The sequence below is a fragment of the Diabrotica virgifera genome, chromosome 2 (assembly GCF_917563875.1).
Source record: "Diabrotica virgifera virgifera chromosome 2, PGI_DIABVI_V3a".
NCBI lineage: Eukaryota > Metazoa > Arthropoda > Insecta > Coleoptera > Chrysomelidae > Diabrotica > Diabrotica virgifera.
Genome location: NC_065444.1, coordinates 195,823,789 through 195,842,224, shown reverse-complemented (window position 1 = coordinate 195,842,224; position 18,436 = coordinate 195,823,789). Strand labels below are relative to the sequence as shown.

Below are 18,436 nucleotides of genomic sequence, written 5' to 3'. Positions count from 1 at the left end.
TATTTTATATTTTAATAAATATGACAATTATAATTATAAATCTATAATTTTAATTGATCCTACAGTATTGTTTTCGTTTATTTTTGTTTTCTATTGGCACTTAACATATCAAATAGTAAATGTTGATATACATAAATAATTTCTGGAACTACTAATTAATTCCTAACTTTGTTATGAATGCCATCAAACCTACACCAATAATTACGATGGCGAAACTAATCGTATACAATTTCACACTCTAGTACCTTCAGAGTTCATCTCGCTACACATTTTTCGTGGTACAAACAATTTACAACATAATAAACCAAATCTAAACCAGATCTGTATCAACTCTCGCCGGACCACCTGACCTTCCACTACTAACACTGATAGATAACTTCAAACACACAACAAGTGTAACAAATGAGGAATATGTCATGCTAGGCACACTCGATGTCGACCGGTCGACGCGACGCAAGTGCTAAAGATTTTTATCGGTAGAAGATTTACAATCGTGATTAAGTGTTTGCGATTGGAGATGAGTGTAGTAACCTAGAGACGTCTACGCGAATGAAAAAGTAACTTTTCTAGTTTATTTATTGCTCGTAGATGTGGCGAATCGTTTTCATAAATATCTTCAATAGATACAGAGCGACTTATTTACGAAAGGTGTGAGGTGTAAAAGGCATTGTGAAAATAAATAATGAATAGGTAAATTAAGGATAACAACAATATAACTCATACATTGTAATGAACTTGTCCAGGAGGTAGGTGATGCATTTGTTTAAACAATTTATAGATTCTTAATTATGAGTTAATACGAGATCTTTTGATCTTTTTGTAACAAACTTTAACCCATTGTGGCAAACGTTTTAAAAAATTTATGCAGAATGACAAATACAAAATGGTTTGATGTAATTGTGGGGACTCACTATTTTCTCTCCAGTTTGCAATTAATTTCCCTCTTTGATATATCCTGTAGTAGTTGGTATTTCCATCTAATTTTTGGTGTTCCTTTTGGCCTGGATCTTAATTACCTTGTGCGACTTCTTATTTTTTTTTTGTATATATCCAAACCATTTCAGTATTTGTGCTTTAACAAATTTTAGTGTATCTTAGATCAAATCTGTGGAATGGACGTATTTAGCCTATGTACAACGGTCATTTTTATGTAGATTGATCCGAGACTTGAATAGTTAATATATTTAACCACTGTAGGTACTACTAATTACATGAAGAACAGGGAATGCTGTAGATAATGTTACTTAGCTTTTATTTTTGTGTATTGTCTTTAAATTTGGAAAAAATCGTTAATTGTTAAAGCTAATCACGCGTGACCCACATTGATTTTTATAAAATTATCAGTAGTTATTGCACAAGAGCTCTAAAATTATCGAATTTTTCCCGAGTGACACTTTGACAGTTTTAATTTCACGACTTGAAGGGAAGTGAAATTATGTCAAAGTGTCACGAGGGCAAAAATTCGATAATAATTTTAGAGGTCAAGTGCAATTTGCTGCGATTATTTCATGAATAAAACTGTTCAAATCCAAAATTTTATTGTATTTTATTTATGTAAGTACAAATTAGTACAATTAAGCACACAGTTAATATAAATATTTGACGGTTGAAAGTCATCACTTTCATTAATGTCACTGAATGTATTTTTTCGTAGCAACGAAGGGCATCTGACGTAATATACTTGACGACGAGATATTATCAAAAATTATCGGGTATAATATCACAAGAGAGTGAGAATAAATTGAAAATAATGCGACAGTTTTTCGAAAATTTGTTGTCTGGCAATAGACAGGAGAGCCCGCAGGGCTCGAGTGGCTATTGCCCAATGACAACAAATTTGAGTAAAAATGAAGCATTATTTTCTTATTTATTCTTACTGTCGTGTGATATTCGTAAGATTATTTTTGAATATGTATATTATGGATATTTTCTTAAATGTGACAGTTGTCAAAACTAGGAAACTGGTTGCCATTAAACAGAAACAATCTACTTAAAAAAAGTGTATCGGTAATTTTCTACAGTAGATAATTCTCAGTATAATTTTAATCTGATTGGACAGAATTAAACACGTGATCAAATATCTTACTACACGATTGGAAGTTAAAATCATTCAAAAATAGCCAGTTTAATTTTAATTTGTGTAGCTTTCTATTGGTCAGAATCTCCTACGAATGAAATAATCATTGTTATTTTTGATATTTTATATCGTCTAAATATTTTCTATTTTCTTTTATTGTGTAAATTATTCAGTATCCTATTCAACCCCGGAGTAACATCCTACTCCTAATAAAGTATTGGATTGAGAAATATCTGTTTAGCGTTAGAGTATTAGAAACCCGGTCATTGCTTGAGCCATCAAGATTAACAGTGTTAGTCGCGAGGGAAGGTGTTAATTCTTTATTATGGACTGTGTTATGGACAACATCTTATTGAGTAAGATACTGGTTATTGGGTATATAGTTTTTGGTTTATCCTTCACCATCAGAGAGAAAATTCAGTACCTTCTGTTCGATACAGGCAAAATATCAACTAAAATAGCCAAACACATAAAAATAAAGTAACAACACTAGCCTTAAGGACAAACAACAGACAAAGGCAGAGACACTTACACAGTTAGTGCGGCAGATTTGTGTAAATATTATAAGAATTGTTCATTTAATGATAAAAGCAAATAATTTCGACCACATGTACTACACAAATAAGGGTTCAAAATTAGACATGAGGCTATCTCAGCTTTTATCTTTTACAAAAATGGCGGGCATTCAAAATGGCGACGATACATATGTGACTAATAGCACGATAACTTTTGAACGAGATGTCAGATTTTAACCAAATTTGGTATATGGGTTCTTTTTTTGATGTACAAGATTGAGCTCCTGAACCGAAAGAATCGGTGTTTACCAGAAGTTGTGTTTTTCCTGATTTTTTTGTAGAAATATGTTGTTTATTTTTTCAATTCTTTCACCATGTATATATTAATTTTTCAAAAAGGTAATACCGGCTTTAAAAAGAGCGTAAAAATATTTAGGAAATATTTTGAACGCTTTGGTTGTATTAATTACCATTTAATAAATGCATAACGTATCTTCACATGTAGGTACCTATGTGCGGCAGATTCGTGCAAATATTAATATAAGAATTATTGTGCATTTAATGGTAGAAGCATATAATTTGGACCACACATACTACACATACAAAGATTCAAATTTAGATACAAAGTCATCTCAGATTTTGTCTTTTACAAAAATGGCGGGCATTCAAAATGAATCTGCCGCCCATAGGTATGTACATGTAAATATACGTTATGCATTTATTAAGTGGTAATTAACATAACTAAAAAGTTCAAAATATTTTCTAAAAACTATTTTTCCATTCTTTTCAACGGCGGTATTACCTTTTTGAAAAATTTATATATACCGGGTAAAAGAATTGAAAAATAAACAACATATTTTTACATAAAAAAGAGTAAAAACACAACTTCTGTTAAACCTATTCTTCCGATTCAAGACAACATTGATCTTAATCATCAAAAAAAGAACCTATATACCAAATTTGGTTGAAATTTGATCTCTCGTTCAAAAGTTACCGTACTATTAGTGACATATGTATAGTCACCATTTTGAATGCCCGCCATTTTTGTAAAAGGCAAAATCTGAGATGGTATCATATCTAAATTTAAACCTTGGTATGTGTATTATAAGTGGTCCAAATTATATGCTTTTACCATTAAATCCACAATAATTATTTTAATATTTGCACGAATCTGCCGCACATAAGTACATGTGAAGATACGTTATACATTTTTTAAATGGTAATTAACATAACTACAAAGTTCAAAATATTTCCTAAAAAAAATTTTTACGCTCTTTTTATTGGCAGTATTTATTTTTTGAAAAATTAGTACATACAGGGTGAAAGAATTGAAAAAAAACCACATATTTTTACAAAAAAAAAACAGGAAAAACACAACTTCTGGGAAACCGATTCTTCCAATTAACGACCTCGATTTTATGCATCAAAAAAGAACCTATATACCAAATTTCGTTAAAATCTGACGTCTCGTTCAAAAGTTATCGTGTTATTAGTTACATATTATATGTATAGTCGCCATTTTGAATGCCTGCCATTTTTGTAAAATGCAAAATCTGAGATGGCTTCATATCTAAATTCGAACCTTTATATGTGTAGTACATGTGGTCCAAATTATATACTTCTATCATTAAATTCACAATTGTTTCACATATCGGCTGCACTAAGTGGGATATACAAACTTACATATAGTGACTGCCCAAAAACTTACATAGGTCAAACTGGTAGAACCTTTAACAAACGTTTAACAGAACATAAAAGGGCTTTAAATAATAAAAAACAGAATCTAAGCACGCACTTCTCCTTTTAGAGCACAATCATTATTTTAATAAAAAATTTCAAATTCTCCATATTTAAATAAAAGTCTTATCCTTAATAAGATATCCTTATTATAATGCATGAAAATTAATAAATTAAAAAATAAATTCTAAATGACTAACTTGAGATAAACAGCTCTCCACTCCTCAACTTATTTAGTTAAAGACTATAAAGTGTAGACGTATAGTAAAATCACATCACTTGAAAAAGGCACTCTGTCGAAAAAGCTGTACTGACATTAATTTATAATAAATTTTGCTAAAGTGTTGAAAACGTTTTTTATTGTTATATAAAATGGCGGTCAGATCAATCATTTAAAAAAATAGGTACTTTTAAAAATATATTACCCATTTTTATTGCAAACTTGGAGTCTTCTTCTTCTTCTTTCTTCTTGTATGTAGGATTTAAAGCCTGTTTCTTCTTCAAAATTAGCCTCCTAAATTGTTTAAGTTATCGCACCATCTTTTTCTTGGTCTGCCAATACTTCTTCGTCCATTTGGTGACTTATCTCGTGCTATTCGTACTATCCTATCCTCTGCCATTCTACTAATGGGTTCGTTCCACTCCTGTTTCCGTTTTGTCACCCATCCATTTATGTTTTCTACATTGCATAATCTTATGTTTTTGCTTCTCTTTCTATCCAACAGACTTTTCCCTGATATTCGTCGGAGTATTTTCAACTCTGTTGTTTCTAGTAGTCGTCTTGCTTTAGATGTGTCAGCTCTTGTCTCCGCCGTGTATGTCAATATAGGTTTAATTACTGCATTGTAGATTCTTGCTTTTGTGTCTTGTGTTAGGTGTTTGTTCTTCCAGATTGTGTCGTTGTCATTAAGAGATCCTGCCGCTTTACTTGCTTTTAAGTTTTGTTGTCGTACTTCCTTTTCAACATCTCCGTAACTGGTTATAGCTATTCCCAGATATCTAAATTTTTCCTGCTTTATTATTATCCCATTAATTTCGATTTTACATCGTAGTGGGTATTTAGATGTTGTCATACATTTGGTTTTTTCTGCTGCTATTATCATATTGTAATTCTTGGCTGTTGTATTGAAGATGTGTGTTAATCTTTGGAGATCGTCTTCTGTCTCGGCGATTAATGTGGCCTCAGCTGCATAATATAATATTTGGATTTCTTTGTTCCCCATTCTGTAACCATGACCATTACGTACTGCTTCTATTATTTCGTCCATTATTATATTAAAGAGCAGTGGGCTTAACGAGTCACCTTGACTGACTCCGCTTTGTACAGGTATAAACTGCGTTAGTTTTTCATTTATCTTTGCCTGTATTCGATTATGAAAGTAGATGTTTTCGATGGTTTGTATAATATTGATTGGTATGTTTCTTTGGCAGGTCTATAAAATATATAAAGCCTCAGAATTTGGATTCCTTAAGTAAAAATAAGTAACTTCTATTGTAGACATTTTTTCGAATTATGGATAGATGGCGCTATAATTGAAAAAAACCATTTATGAAAACGGAAAATTAAATTAAAAAATGGAAAATCCTCACTAAAATGGAAAACTTAACTTGACTTTTATTGGTGTTAGGACCTAATCTTCACAACCCAATAGACGCCCCTCTTGACACTTTAGTAACTGGAAATTCAGCATCCAATGATCCCCTACTATAAAGCTTGTTTCTCCCTTTTTTTGTGTTTATTGCTATTTCTGCATCAAGGGTAATAAATTTTAGCTATTTTATTTTAATGCAATTTTGTTCCAAAATAAGTCGTTTTAAAGTTATAAGCAAAGAAACTAGAAAAACCGATAATTTTAATAATTTTTAAATATTTAAATTTTTTATTAATATTCTCGACATATTTGAAAGGGAGGGAAAATCAATTACTATTATTATTGAATTTATAATACAACTTTTTCTGGACAAATCAAAATGCCATTTCACATATCCAGATGTACTTGTTTTTTTACAAATTGCCCTGGTCTATATTTGAAATCTGCATAATTTCGTTTCTTAAAGATTAGATTTTTAAAACAATGCATACAACTTTCTCATCTTAAAAGTCTACGTTATTATCTATATACTACATACTTTTGTGGTATGTTAGAATGAATGAATGAGCAGGAAATCTCCCGATCAATCATTCTCACAAGTACTATCTATATCGAAAATTAATATTAAAAATTCCGTTATAAGAACACTTTCTCTGCTTTAATTTTATCTCTTTTAAAAATAGCTACTATTATTTTATAGTTCTTCGTGCATTTTTACGAGTCTTTATGACCACGGGCAATTAGGCATGAAGAAATTTTCTAGAGAAGCCATGTAAAGCTGACATGTCTTGGAAATGCCTCATTCCGAAATATATTATTCCCAAGATATGGAAAATTGGCGGAGGTGATAATGATCCTTAAACCTGGAAAACGACCAACTACAGTATCATTATACAGGCCGATTCCCTTACTATCTGTCATTTCGAAGTTCTAAGAGAAACTTCTCATAGACGCTAAGGCTCTAATTCCGTTAGACCAGTTTGTGTTTCGAGAAAGTCATTCAACTATCGACCAAGTTTATAGTGTTACAAAACTTGACTTTTCTATGATCTTTTAGGCACTAATGTTTAGTTTTAGTTGACTTTATTTATTTTTAGTAACTTACTTCTAAACAAATGAAAAACACTGAATTCATATACTTTATTTTACAAACTACGATATCTAATTTATTTATTACACTAAATCTAATAATTTATCTAATTACAAATTAAAAAATATACCGCGCCCGTTACATATCAAAGTACACCGACGTTTTCAAATTCACAACTACCTTGCTAATTAAAAAAACCTACTATTTATACAACATTCAATATTCTAGAAATAAATAACATCTCGAATAGTATTTACAAGAAACAAGAAAGAATTTACTCCAAAAGTCGAGAAGGAATAGAACATCATAAATCATTAAAAAAGGTTACTTGGTAAACAACTCGGGTCTGTTGGGCCGGGAGCTAAAAACAGTCTGTGAAATAATTATGTCACAATGGAATAACCGATATACATAATAGAGAGATCACTAGAAGAAAAGAAAGTTTGCTCCGCTGTCTTCCTAAGTAGGATTTTATCAAGAAAATACACAAAATCATGGAAATCGTATATTTCAGAGAGTTTTTGGGTTAGACAAGAAGAAGCCCACTCGGAACTAAAAGAAATCAATGCAGGTGTACCATAAGGTAGTGGTATAAGACCAGTCCTGCACCAATTATACACTAGTGAGATCCCTGAATTATATCATAACACAATAGCTACATTTTCTTATGATACTGCCGTCTTGGCCGTAGGTGAAGGCCAAAAAGAAGCAGCTAGAAAACTACAAGCCTCTGTTAATAGACTTACAACTGGACAAAATGCTGGCGAATTAAATTAAACGAAATGAACTCAGTAGCCATTAATTTTGCAAACAAGAAAAAACAACAAAGTTCTGTTAATATAAAATATATTACTCAGATACCTTATGCCGATACCGCAAAATATTTGGGTATTACATTAGTTGTTAGGCTACGCTGGAGAGCCCATGCTAAAAAGAAAAGAGAACAACATATCATCAAGTATAAAAAAATGTACTGGCTATTGAAAAGTCAATCCACTCTGTCAATTCACAACAAACTTCTTGTGTATAAATAGATTCTAAAACAAATATGGGCATATGGTATCCAGCTGTGGGATTGTGTTAGTGAAAGTAATTTAGGCACCATCCAGCGATTCCAAAACAACGTGCTAAAGAGATATTTTAAGACTCATTGGTACTATAAGAACAGTGACCTCTATAGAGACCTAACAATGGATACTGCTAACAAGACCAGTGAAAAATTTGCCAAGAGTCACGAACAACGACTTCCTTAACGCGTTAATGTTGAGGTCATCCAGCTCCTCGACAACACAGATCTGGCTAGAAGACTCAAGAGGAAAAAACCCTCCGAGTTGGTTAATGAAAAGCAGAGTATATAGGCCTGGATTCCGTGTACCAAAAAAAAGTTTATTAAAAGCAAGCTCAAAATTTGTTAATAGTTTAACGGTGTCCAGTCGGACAAAGTTTGATGTACGGGAATACTGGAATAGGGGAAGTTTTAATTGTGGAACGTGATTTTAATTGTGGAACGTGTCATACTGACAAGCTTATGATTGTGAAAACTAGGAGGTTGTGTTTAAGTTTATTCAATAGAAAACTACGTAGAACATGTCAAATAACAGAAATTATGTTGGTGGTAAATAGCAGTCTGATCTTTGCATGAGAGTTTAATGAAAAGGTAACAAATTAATCGGAAGGTCTTTCCGACAAAATACATAAGACGTTTTCGTAGTCTGACGTTCGAAACCTGGAACCTGTTCCACAATAATTGTATAATTATTAAAACTTCCCCTGTTCCAGTGTTCCCGTACATCAAATTTTGTTCAATTAGACACCGTTAAGCTATTAACAAATTTTCAGCTTGCTATTAATAAACTGTTTTTTGGGACGCAGGATCCAGGACTAATAGTACAAGTGATAGTACAGGTTAATAGTTGTGTGCAACGCTAAACTCTGCTTTGGAAAAGAAAGAGTCGAAAATAGCATGCAATTTGAAATAAAGAAAAGAAAGTATAGAATAGAGAAAAAGGAAGGAAGAAGAATAGTATACAGCACCGGCTAAGTAGCTCGAGAAACAAGAGACTAAGAAGAAGGTGGGATTCGAGGGCCAGAAAAAGGAACAAAATTAAAACAGATTTCTTTCTGAAATAATTTGGACGTGAAAGAAGAAGAGCTGGAAGAATAAAACAGAAATTTGATAAATAAAAATAGACAGAGATCCTGAACAAACCAAAATGGAGGGCGACAGTCTTACTCTTCAACAAATTAGCAAATATATAGATTAACTAAACTTTCCTAATATAAAATTTGTTGTTTCAACCTAAACCAACTACCCTTTAAAGTTAAACTGGAAAAAGATATATAATAAGCAAAAACGAATTCTACTAAATTATTTATTACACTTTTCACAAATATAGTAGGTACCTACAATTATTTACAAAATAAAATATACAATGTTACAATGTGATACATATAGTTAGTAAATAATTGAAAATAAAAGTCCTAGTGAGATTTGATGGTTTCAAACTAGAATAACCTATCAGTTTTTATGTTGTACTGTTCATTGGAATTTAAATAAACCCAAAAAATACAACATACCGGAATATTTAAGATATATATTTAACCGCTTTTTGACCAGTAGCGATAGAAACTCCTGGATAAAGTCTCCCTGAAGACTTTAGTTGGCTGAAATCCCCACAGAGATCACCACACCGTGGTAGAGAGAGAAGTTCAATGGAACGTGACCAATAAATTCACGTCCGATAGAAGAAAACCATTCGATTTTCGGAAACGTCTAACCATAGACCATTCCAGACAGCCTCCAACCAGAAAGTAAACCTCTTCACTTTGACGAAACGGAAAGTTTCCAGGTAGGGAAAATATGCAGAAAAACCAACACAAAACCAAAACCAAAAACCATGAGACCAAACTCCAAAATCATAAACCAAAACTCCAAAATCCAAACGGAAACCAAACTCTAAAACAATAGAATATTGTTAAGGATTTAGAAAACTAAAGTGACAATTTTTTACCGGGATAGAAAAAGAAATCAGAATTATTACCTTGTACAATGGATCTTCTCACAAACTACTGCTTGCCACGACAGCAAAATGAAGACAAAATCCGATATTAGTGGTCTTTCAAAAACGAACTTTACAGAAGCTGAACGACGTATAGAGGTGGGAACGGATATATTTTTGGTAGAGGCTTTGTAACTGTAACATGTGCAATCAATTACCAGAACCTAAGGAATACTATTTAATGGATTGGAGGCTTGGACATTAAAGTAAGATATTTTGGACAGATTAGAAGACTGCGAGTTGTGGGCCTACAGAAGGATATTAAGAATAAGTTGGGTGGATAGAGTCACGAATGTCGAGGTGTTGAGAAAAATGGGAAAAGAAAGAGAGGTTTTAAATACAATTAAAATTACTTTAAAGAAAACTTCAATATCTGGTACATATGATGAGGGACGAGCGTTATAACTTGTTACAATGGATAATGCATGCAAGAATACAGGGTATAAAGAGTCGTGGAAGAAAACGCATCTCTTGGTTAAACAATTTGAGAGATTGGTTTAACTGCTGATCTCTCTAGAGCAGCGGCATCGAAAGTGCAAATTGCCATGATGGTTGCCGACCTTCTTAGAGGAGATGGTACATGAAGAAGAAGAATGGATACTAGTGAGTTTGTCTTCAGCCTTAAGATTTTGTAGTAATTTAGGCTAAAAAAAATTTGCAATATATTGTTTGGTCAGATTATAATGTTCTTAAGGACCTTTTTGGTGTTTATTAAATAAAAAAAGAATGTATGTGTACTTTGTACGCACGTAAGAAGTTATACTTCTATTATATGATTTCAACGAAATTAATATACTTTAAATAGTTTATTTATATTTTATTTAAATATTAAACTAATTTTAATACTTACTACTTCTCAAAACTTTTTATTAAAACAGTTCCAAAAATTAAAATAATAAAAGAATAAAACACACACAAACAAACAAATTGAAAAATGCCACAAATGATTTCTGAACAATGTAGGAAAAAATTTTAACTAAATACGTATTTTCTGAAAAAAAAATTATATAATAAATAAACTTACAATCATCAAATGTATAAAAAAATAAAAGTTTACATTGGGGGTTTGAACCCGCTTATCAGCGCAATTAGTATTGAAATTCATTCACCTTAAACTTTTACCCACGGAGACCATATGCGAAGATCAACTGATTAAACGGATTAAACTTTTGACGGTTCTGAATTTAACCAAATTATTTTGATTCTGAATTGAAATTATTTAGAATTGAAAGAAATATTAAAATACAACAAAACATAGAGTAAGAAAACAATATATTAGGTGAATATTGATAGAAATGTTGATGGTAATCAAATTATGTAAATCAAAGTATTCCAAATAGGTAGGTACAGTTCACCAAGAATAGCTGAAAGTCTGGAATTCTAACTGCCTGCGCGAACAATGAAGTGAGAACGCACTCGGAAGGAAAAAGATAGCCTGTACGCGCGGGTGAACTTTAAAATATAGGTACAATCGGAGACACAAATATAGAAACGTAAAGTTTGAATAGTTTCTAATAGGTCCCGTACACAATTATTATTACTGTCATTACTTTTCTTCATTATATTAAATTTGTAGTATTTTTTTACAAAGTGAGATGTAATAAAATAGATCCAACAAAAACCGCTTGTGTTGCTATAAATTATGGCATTATAAACCAAAAATTATATTTTTATATTGACTATTTATACTTTATATTACCACTATATTGACCAAAAGGTTTCGGAGAAAAAGGGCGTAAGCAGTAGGATAATAAATAGAAATTAGATGTGCGGTCCCGGTGAAGCATAAAGGCAAGCGTCCACAGACCCGCATCGTACGCATCGGACGCATCGTACGCAACGGATTTTAGTTTGCCTTGTACAGAAACTTATGTAACCGCGTCCACTGATCCGCATCGTACGGATCGCATTATCGATTGTCAAACTAAAATCCGTTGCGTACGATGCGTACGATGCGGGTCTGTGGACGCTTGACTTCCACAGACCCGCATCGTACGCATCGGACGCATCGTACGCAACGGATTTTAGTTTGCCTTGTACAGAAACTTATGTAACCGCGTCCACTGATCCGCATCGTACGGATCGCATTATCGATTGTCAAACTAAAATCCGTTGCGTACGATGCGTACGATGCGGGTCTGTGGACGCTTGACTTAAATATGGTGTCTTTGTACCAGTACCTTTTGTTAAAAGAGATATTTATAACCTTTCTCGTATCCATTTCCATAGCATTTGTCGTCATCGTTTTATTCAGTCCACGCAAACTTTTCACTAATTTAAAATCAAAACTGACATTTTTTTCAGCGACATATTGCTTCATAGAAGCCCATACTAACTCTATAGGATTCAAATCCGGATAATATCTTGGGTAACCGTAAAACTGAATGTCCTTTATCCTCGAGTATTTTGTCAATTTCATAGGTTTTAAACAGAGGTTTGTGTAATTTTATAATGTCGTATAATTCAAATTTCAACATGTCATCTGTAAAGGAAATATTTCGCGTTGTCAGCCACTGCTGCATTTCTGCTTTCCTGGAAGACATAGTTGGACATTTCTCAGTTTGTACGTTATGATACGGTGCATTATCAATCACTAAAACGCTGTGAGGGGGCAAATTTGGTATCAGTTTATCCTGAAGCCACTTTTTGTAATTGTCGTAGTTCATTGCATCATGATAATCTCCTGTTTTTATAGTAGGTTTGTAGCGCAGATAAGCGTTTTTAACAAAACCACTTTCACCTCCAGCATGCACTATCACAAGCATCTGTCCTTTAAATACTGGTTTTTGTATGCCCTTGTTTGAACTATCAGACCAGCTCTTTTGGTGGGTATGAGATGAATGGACGTATGTTTCATCCATGTATATAATTGGGCGATTTGCGTTCCTGTAACGTTTCATACTACGTAAGAAATTCAGTCTAAGATGATGTCTCTTCTATTAATAATTTTCTATTAGTTCTGGTTTTTCGTCAACGAAATCCCATCTTTCTATTTACTGTTCGTAGGCTTTCTATGGAACCTGAGTAGTTGTACTCCTCTGCAAATGTTCTGTGTATGCGTTTCATAGTTGGGACTTGTTTTTGTGTTATACAAAAATCCATTATATAACGTCGAAGACGCCCTATATCAAAATCGTCCAAGCACGTTTTTGAAGCGCTTTTTTTTCTCTTTTTGTTTGGAGTTACAAATGAGGAATATTCGCCATCTTCAATTAATTGCATTTCCCGAGTAATTTTTTGAACGCTGCTTAAACTAACACCTGTTGCCAATACCACACGTTCCTGCACTTTTTTCAAATCTCTACACGGTTCATTGTTTTTCGCTTCATTTATCATAAAATGAATCACGTTTGCTATAACTTCCCGTGTCTGATTATTTAAAACTTTTCCCTTCAAATTCGATTTAAACAAAATTTGCAAATTTTAAATTGATTCTCCTTTGCGGTTCGTACTTACAAAAAATGTTTCGCAGACTGTACCGACTTGTTCACGTTACAAACGGTAGATATTAAGTGAACGCTGAGTGCGAGATCCCTCGGATGACGAATGCGCATCATGGGCGTGGTTATTTTCAGACTTTCAGCTATTCTTGGTGAACTGTACGTATGAAATTTTTTATTAGAATACTGAAATATTTACAAATATTACGCACCTGTCGCTTTTAAAAACTATTTAAAAAGTCACTACAATATTATAAACTTGCTTTTTTCTCTGCCATCACAACAATAAAAACTAATATACACAACATTAATTTGTTTATCCAAAATCTCCATATTGAACAATTATTGACAGATAATTTTAACACCCACTCAGATCCCGTATAACGTTTATACCATACTGTCGGTGTGCGCATGCGCCCAGTAAAATTAAAAATTTACCCTCGTGCCTAAAGAAGTATAACTTCAAAAAACAAACTATATATTTAAGAGATAATCAGGCGTTTCGATACATTTGGTCCACTCTGTATATGAAATCTTCATAATTGTTTCTTTTCTCTCTTAAAGTTCACATTATTGTCTATAATATACTACTTATTTTTCTCGTATATTAGAATGAAAGATTGATCAGGAATCTTTCTCTCTTGCTAGTATTATGTAGGTAGGTATATCGGAATTACCGTTCTACCAACACTTTCTCCTCTTTATTTTTATCTCGTTTAAAAATAATCTTTTTTTACAGTTTTTCGTGCATTTTTACGACTCGGTCCATTACAACAAACAATCGATCAGAGAGAGAATGACAATAGTTGTTAATACAAGTCATTAAGGCCACGGGCGGGCGGTAAAATGGGTTAGGCATGCAGGAACTGTTATGATTTAAAAAAATAATTGACTAGCGTATACATAGAGTAGATTTAGATGTCTACATGTTAAAAAGAAGGAAGTACCACGCCTACGTAAGATATATCAATTCTTTGTCGTTCTGACAGTTTCTATAGGAATTAATTACCTCCTTGGGATTAAAACTGTTGTTTTTTTTTTACATATTGGATATAAAATGTTTACCGCGATAGTGAGGCTGTCACAATAAATTGATCTGGTTTACATATTTTATAGATATAGTCATAATATACGTTGGAAGTATATAAATAGATTTTTTGCTATTGCCAATATAACTGATCGTAAACTTTAATTTCTTTCGGAAATGAGATCTTCTGTTTTTTTTTGGATTATTATTAAGCTCTGTGACCTAAAAGCTTTTTTGTGTTATTGAATTATCCATGTTGATTACTTGGTCCAATCGGTGTAAAATTGTTTAGTAATTATACTACACTATGTTTTTTATATGCCCTTCATGGGCGCCGGAACCGGGGTGCAAAGGTGTTAAGTGGCACCCACCTATTTGGAAATAAAATACATATAAAAAATTACATATTGTTTAATCGATTGAACCAACGGGAGTGAAATGTTTTAAGTGTACCTACCTATGTATGTATGTATGTATATATGTATGTATGTATGTATGTATGTATGCATATATGTATGTATGCATATATGTCGTATATGGGTCTACCCCAAAATCCCGACTGCCAAAATCCCGACAGCCACAATCCCGACGGCCAAAATCCCGACACGCCAGAATCCCGACAAACCAAAATCTCGACAGGCCAGAATCCCGACAGGTTTGATAAGTTTCTTTTTAACATATAGTTACATTTATTTCTTGTTTTTTGTTTATGGCCATCTGTTTTTTTTTTGTTACTAAACAAAAGTATTTTGTATCAAAAGTATTAAACAAAAGTCGGAATTTTTACTTATGTGAGGATTGTTGCATGTCGGGATTTTGGCCTGTCGGGATTCTGGCGTGTCGGTGTTTTGGCCGTCGGGATTTTGGGCGGCACCGGTCGTATATATGTATGTTTTATGTATTTATGTATATATGATCATTTCGAGAGCATGCGGTACCTACGCCCTAAACTGCGAAATCTACTGTCGAAAAATCGATCTAAGAGCTAGCAACGTGCTTCTCAACGCACGTTGCTCGGCGCAACGTATTCAGTGCTTTTTTGGATAAGCTTGTCCGTATCTTCAATAAAGCATTTACTTTAATTGCAATTAAGCCAAAACATCGCAAACCCTGGACTACTAAAGGTATCCGAATATCTTCCAAGAATATGCGTTCTCTTCTCTATATCAGGAAATTTACTACCAACGTTTCTATCACTGAATATATCACCAAGTACAGGGCAACCTATCTTAAACTTATAAAATCAGCTAAAAAAGACTACTACCATAACCGTTTGGGAAGCTCAAAAAGTGTTGCAAAAGAAACTTGGTCCATAATAAACGATCTTCGAAATAAAACCCACACTGCTAAAACAATTTCCCTTCCAGACCCTGAAAATCTAAATGAATACTTTGTTAATGTGAGTAAAAATATTACATCAACTATTTTGCCACAACAAGATCCCATTGCTTATCTCCCTAATTCAAGAAAGGTCTCGAATTCATTCTTTATAAAACCAGTCGATAAATCTGAACTGATCCAAACAATCAATAGTATCAAAAGCAAATCCTCCTGTAGTACTGATGGTCTATCGATAAAATTTTTTTCTAATCTCCCAGAAAATGTGTTAGAAGTCCTCATCTCACTAATTAATGATTCCTTTGAGAAAGGTAAATTTCCAGAGTGCCTGAAGACAGCCATCATTATTCCTCTTCATAATGGTGGTGAAATATCTAATACCTGCAATTATAGACCTATTGCACTACTACCGGTACTCTCCAAAATTATTGAGAGACTCATTAAAGCCCGACTTGTGTCCTTTCTAGTTGAAAACAACATTTTATCACAAAATCAGTTCGGCTTTTTAAATAATAAATGCACCACTGATGCCATCTTTTCTGTACTACATGAGGTTTATCAAGCACTGAACAATAATCTTCACACTGCCACCGTTTTTTGTGACTACGCCAAAGCTTTTGATTGTGTAAATCATAACATTTTGATAAGAAAACTAAATTTCTACGGAATTCGAGGTATTTCTTTAGATTGGTTCCAATCTTACTTGGATGATAGGAAACAACTGGTTAGAGCAAATGATACAGACTCTAGTCTCAAAAACATTGTATGTGGGGTACCTCAAGGTTCAGTATTGGGTCCTCTACTTTTCCTTATCTTTATTAATGACATCACTAGTTTAAAAATCGATGGAAAAATCTTTCTTTTTGCTGATGATACCAGTATCACTTGGAGCAACTCAAATATTGCAACTCTTCATGCTACTATAACTTCTGATCTACTTACAATAAAAACCTGGTCTGACTCTAATTTACTCTCGTTTAACGTAGATAAAACAGTAGCATTGTCTTATAAAGGAGTCCTTCAGCCCTTACCCCTTAATAACAGCCAGATCAGTACCGTTGATTCTGTGAAATTTCTTGGTATTTTTTTAGACAACAACCTTAAATGGTCCCACCATATCGATTTGTTAAGGAAGAAACTATCCTCAGCTTGCTATGCTATAAGATCTGTTTCGAATGAACTCAATTTAGCATCTTCCAAAATAACATATTTTTCTTTGTTCGAGTCACATCTTCGTTATGGTCTTCCTTTTTGGGGTTCTGGTACAGCTGCCCAATTCGATGTTATTTTCAAATTACAAAAAAGAGCAATTAGACATCTGTTTGGCCTCAGAAGAACAACACATTGCAGAAGTTACTTCAAAGATCACAGAATTTTAACCCTTCCATCTTTGTATATTTTAGAAACTGTTTGCTTAATTCGTAAACATCTACATGTCTTTCCACCAAGACCTAATCATGACTACTTCACGAGAAATTCTACGTTTGACGTCTATATGCCGACCCCGTCCTCTGAGTTAGTAAAGAAATCTATATTATATTCCGCAAAAAAACTTTACAACCATCTCCCTCTACAACTTAAATCTGCAGCATCTTTCTCCAAATTCCGTAAACTGACAAAAGCCTACCTATCTGAAAGACCATATTATTCAGTAGAAGATTTTCTTAATCAATAACTAAGAAATTACAGTACCCTTTGCACAAGTAGTATTTTTATTATCATTTTTTTTTGTCTATATTTGGGTGTCATATGCAGCAGCTTAACTTTTAAACTTATTAATTACTAGGTAGACTATGCATTTGCAATTTACTTAAATTTTGCAAATGACTACTTCTGTTTAACTTCATTATTATTGTTAGTATTGTAAATATATTGACGATTTATGTAATTTTAGTAAATTGGATTGTTATTGTTTTGTTGTCTTGACTTTTTATAAGCTTTGTCGACAAAATTGTACAATTTTTCATGACAATAAAGCATATTTCTATTCTATAACGTTTTCGAAAAATCATTTTAAGATGGATGATTCTTTCATATATTGTTCCCTATGCTTCCTCGAACACCGTACCGGCCATCTGGCTGCTGATGCAGGTTGCGTTCATTACTGCGCAGCACACCTGTACAGGTAAACACAAAATCAGGCTGATTGATTAGTGTGAAAAAGCTTAGTAGATCTGCTATAGTAATAGATAGCAATAAAAGTTAAAAAGAAAAACTGTAGCTAACTTTGCGCTTCACATTACAAAATTAGTTAGAATGTTACACGGTGTTCGATAACATAGTGGCAGACCGAACTTTTGCTTTTTTAAATAGAACACCCCATATTTTATTTTATATTCGAAATATTTTTAACTTCTCCATCACAAAAATATAAAGGTTTGTTATGTTATACAGGGTATTTACAAAGGGTATTATAACCAATGTTCTATGAAAATCGTAATAAGTTCAGCTCCCTGTATAAATAAAAATAAGTAAAACAGCAATGGTTTATTGATGCCATATTTTTTTGTTGATTGTCAAAATTTATAAAAATGGTTGCTATTGCTAATTTTCTTTATATC

At 32.9% G+C, this 18,436-nt stretch overlaps 2 protein-coding genes across 3 annotated transcripts in view; one reads left to right on the top strand and one right to left on the bottom strand.

Moving 5' to 3' along the window:
- Positions 1 to 18,436, top strand: part of LOC114337513 (uncharacterized) — a 772,834-nt gene that overhangs the window by 320,533 nt on the left and 433,865 nt on the right. Inside the window, exon 1 of one of the 2 annotated variants that reach the window (XM_050642994.1) lies at positions 731 to 746. The exons of the other annotated variant lie outside the window; for it this stretch is intronic. The gene's annotated coding sequence lies outside the window, so the exon portion shown is untranslated. Of the gene's footprint in view, positions 1 to 730; positions 747 to 18,436 lie in introns of those variants that run through there. 2 annotated transcript variants of the gene reach the window in all.
- Positions 12,371 to 12,931, bottom strand: LOC126880890 (uncharacterized). Its single transcript, XM_050644963.1, has one exon. The coding sequence runs from the start codon at positions 12,929 to 12,931 to the stop codon at positions 12,371 to 12,373; it is 561 nt and encodes a 186-aa protein (XP_050500920.1).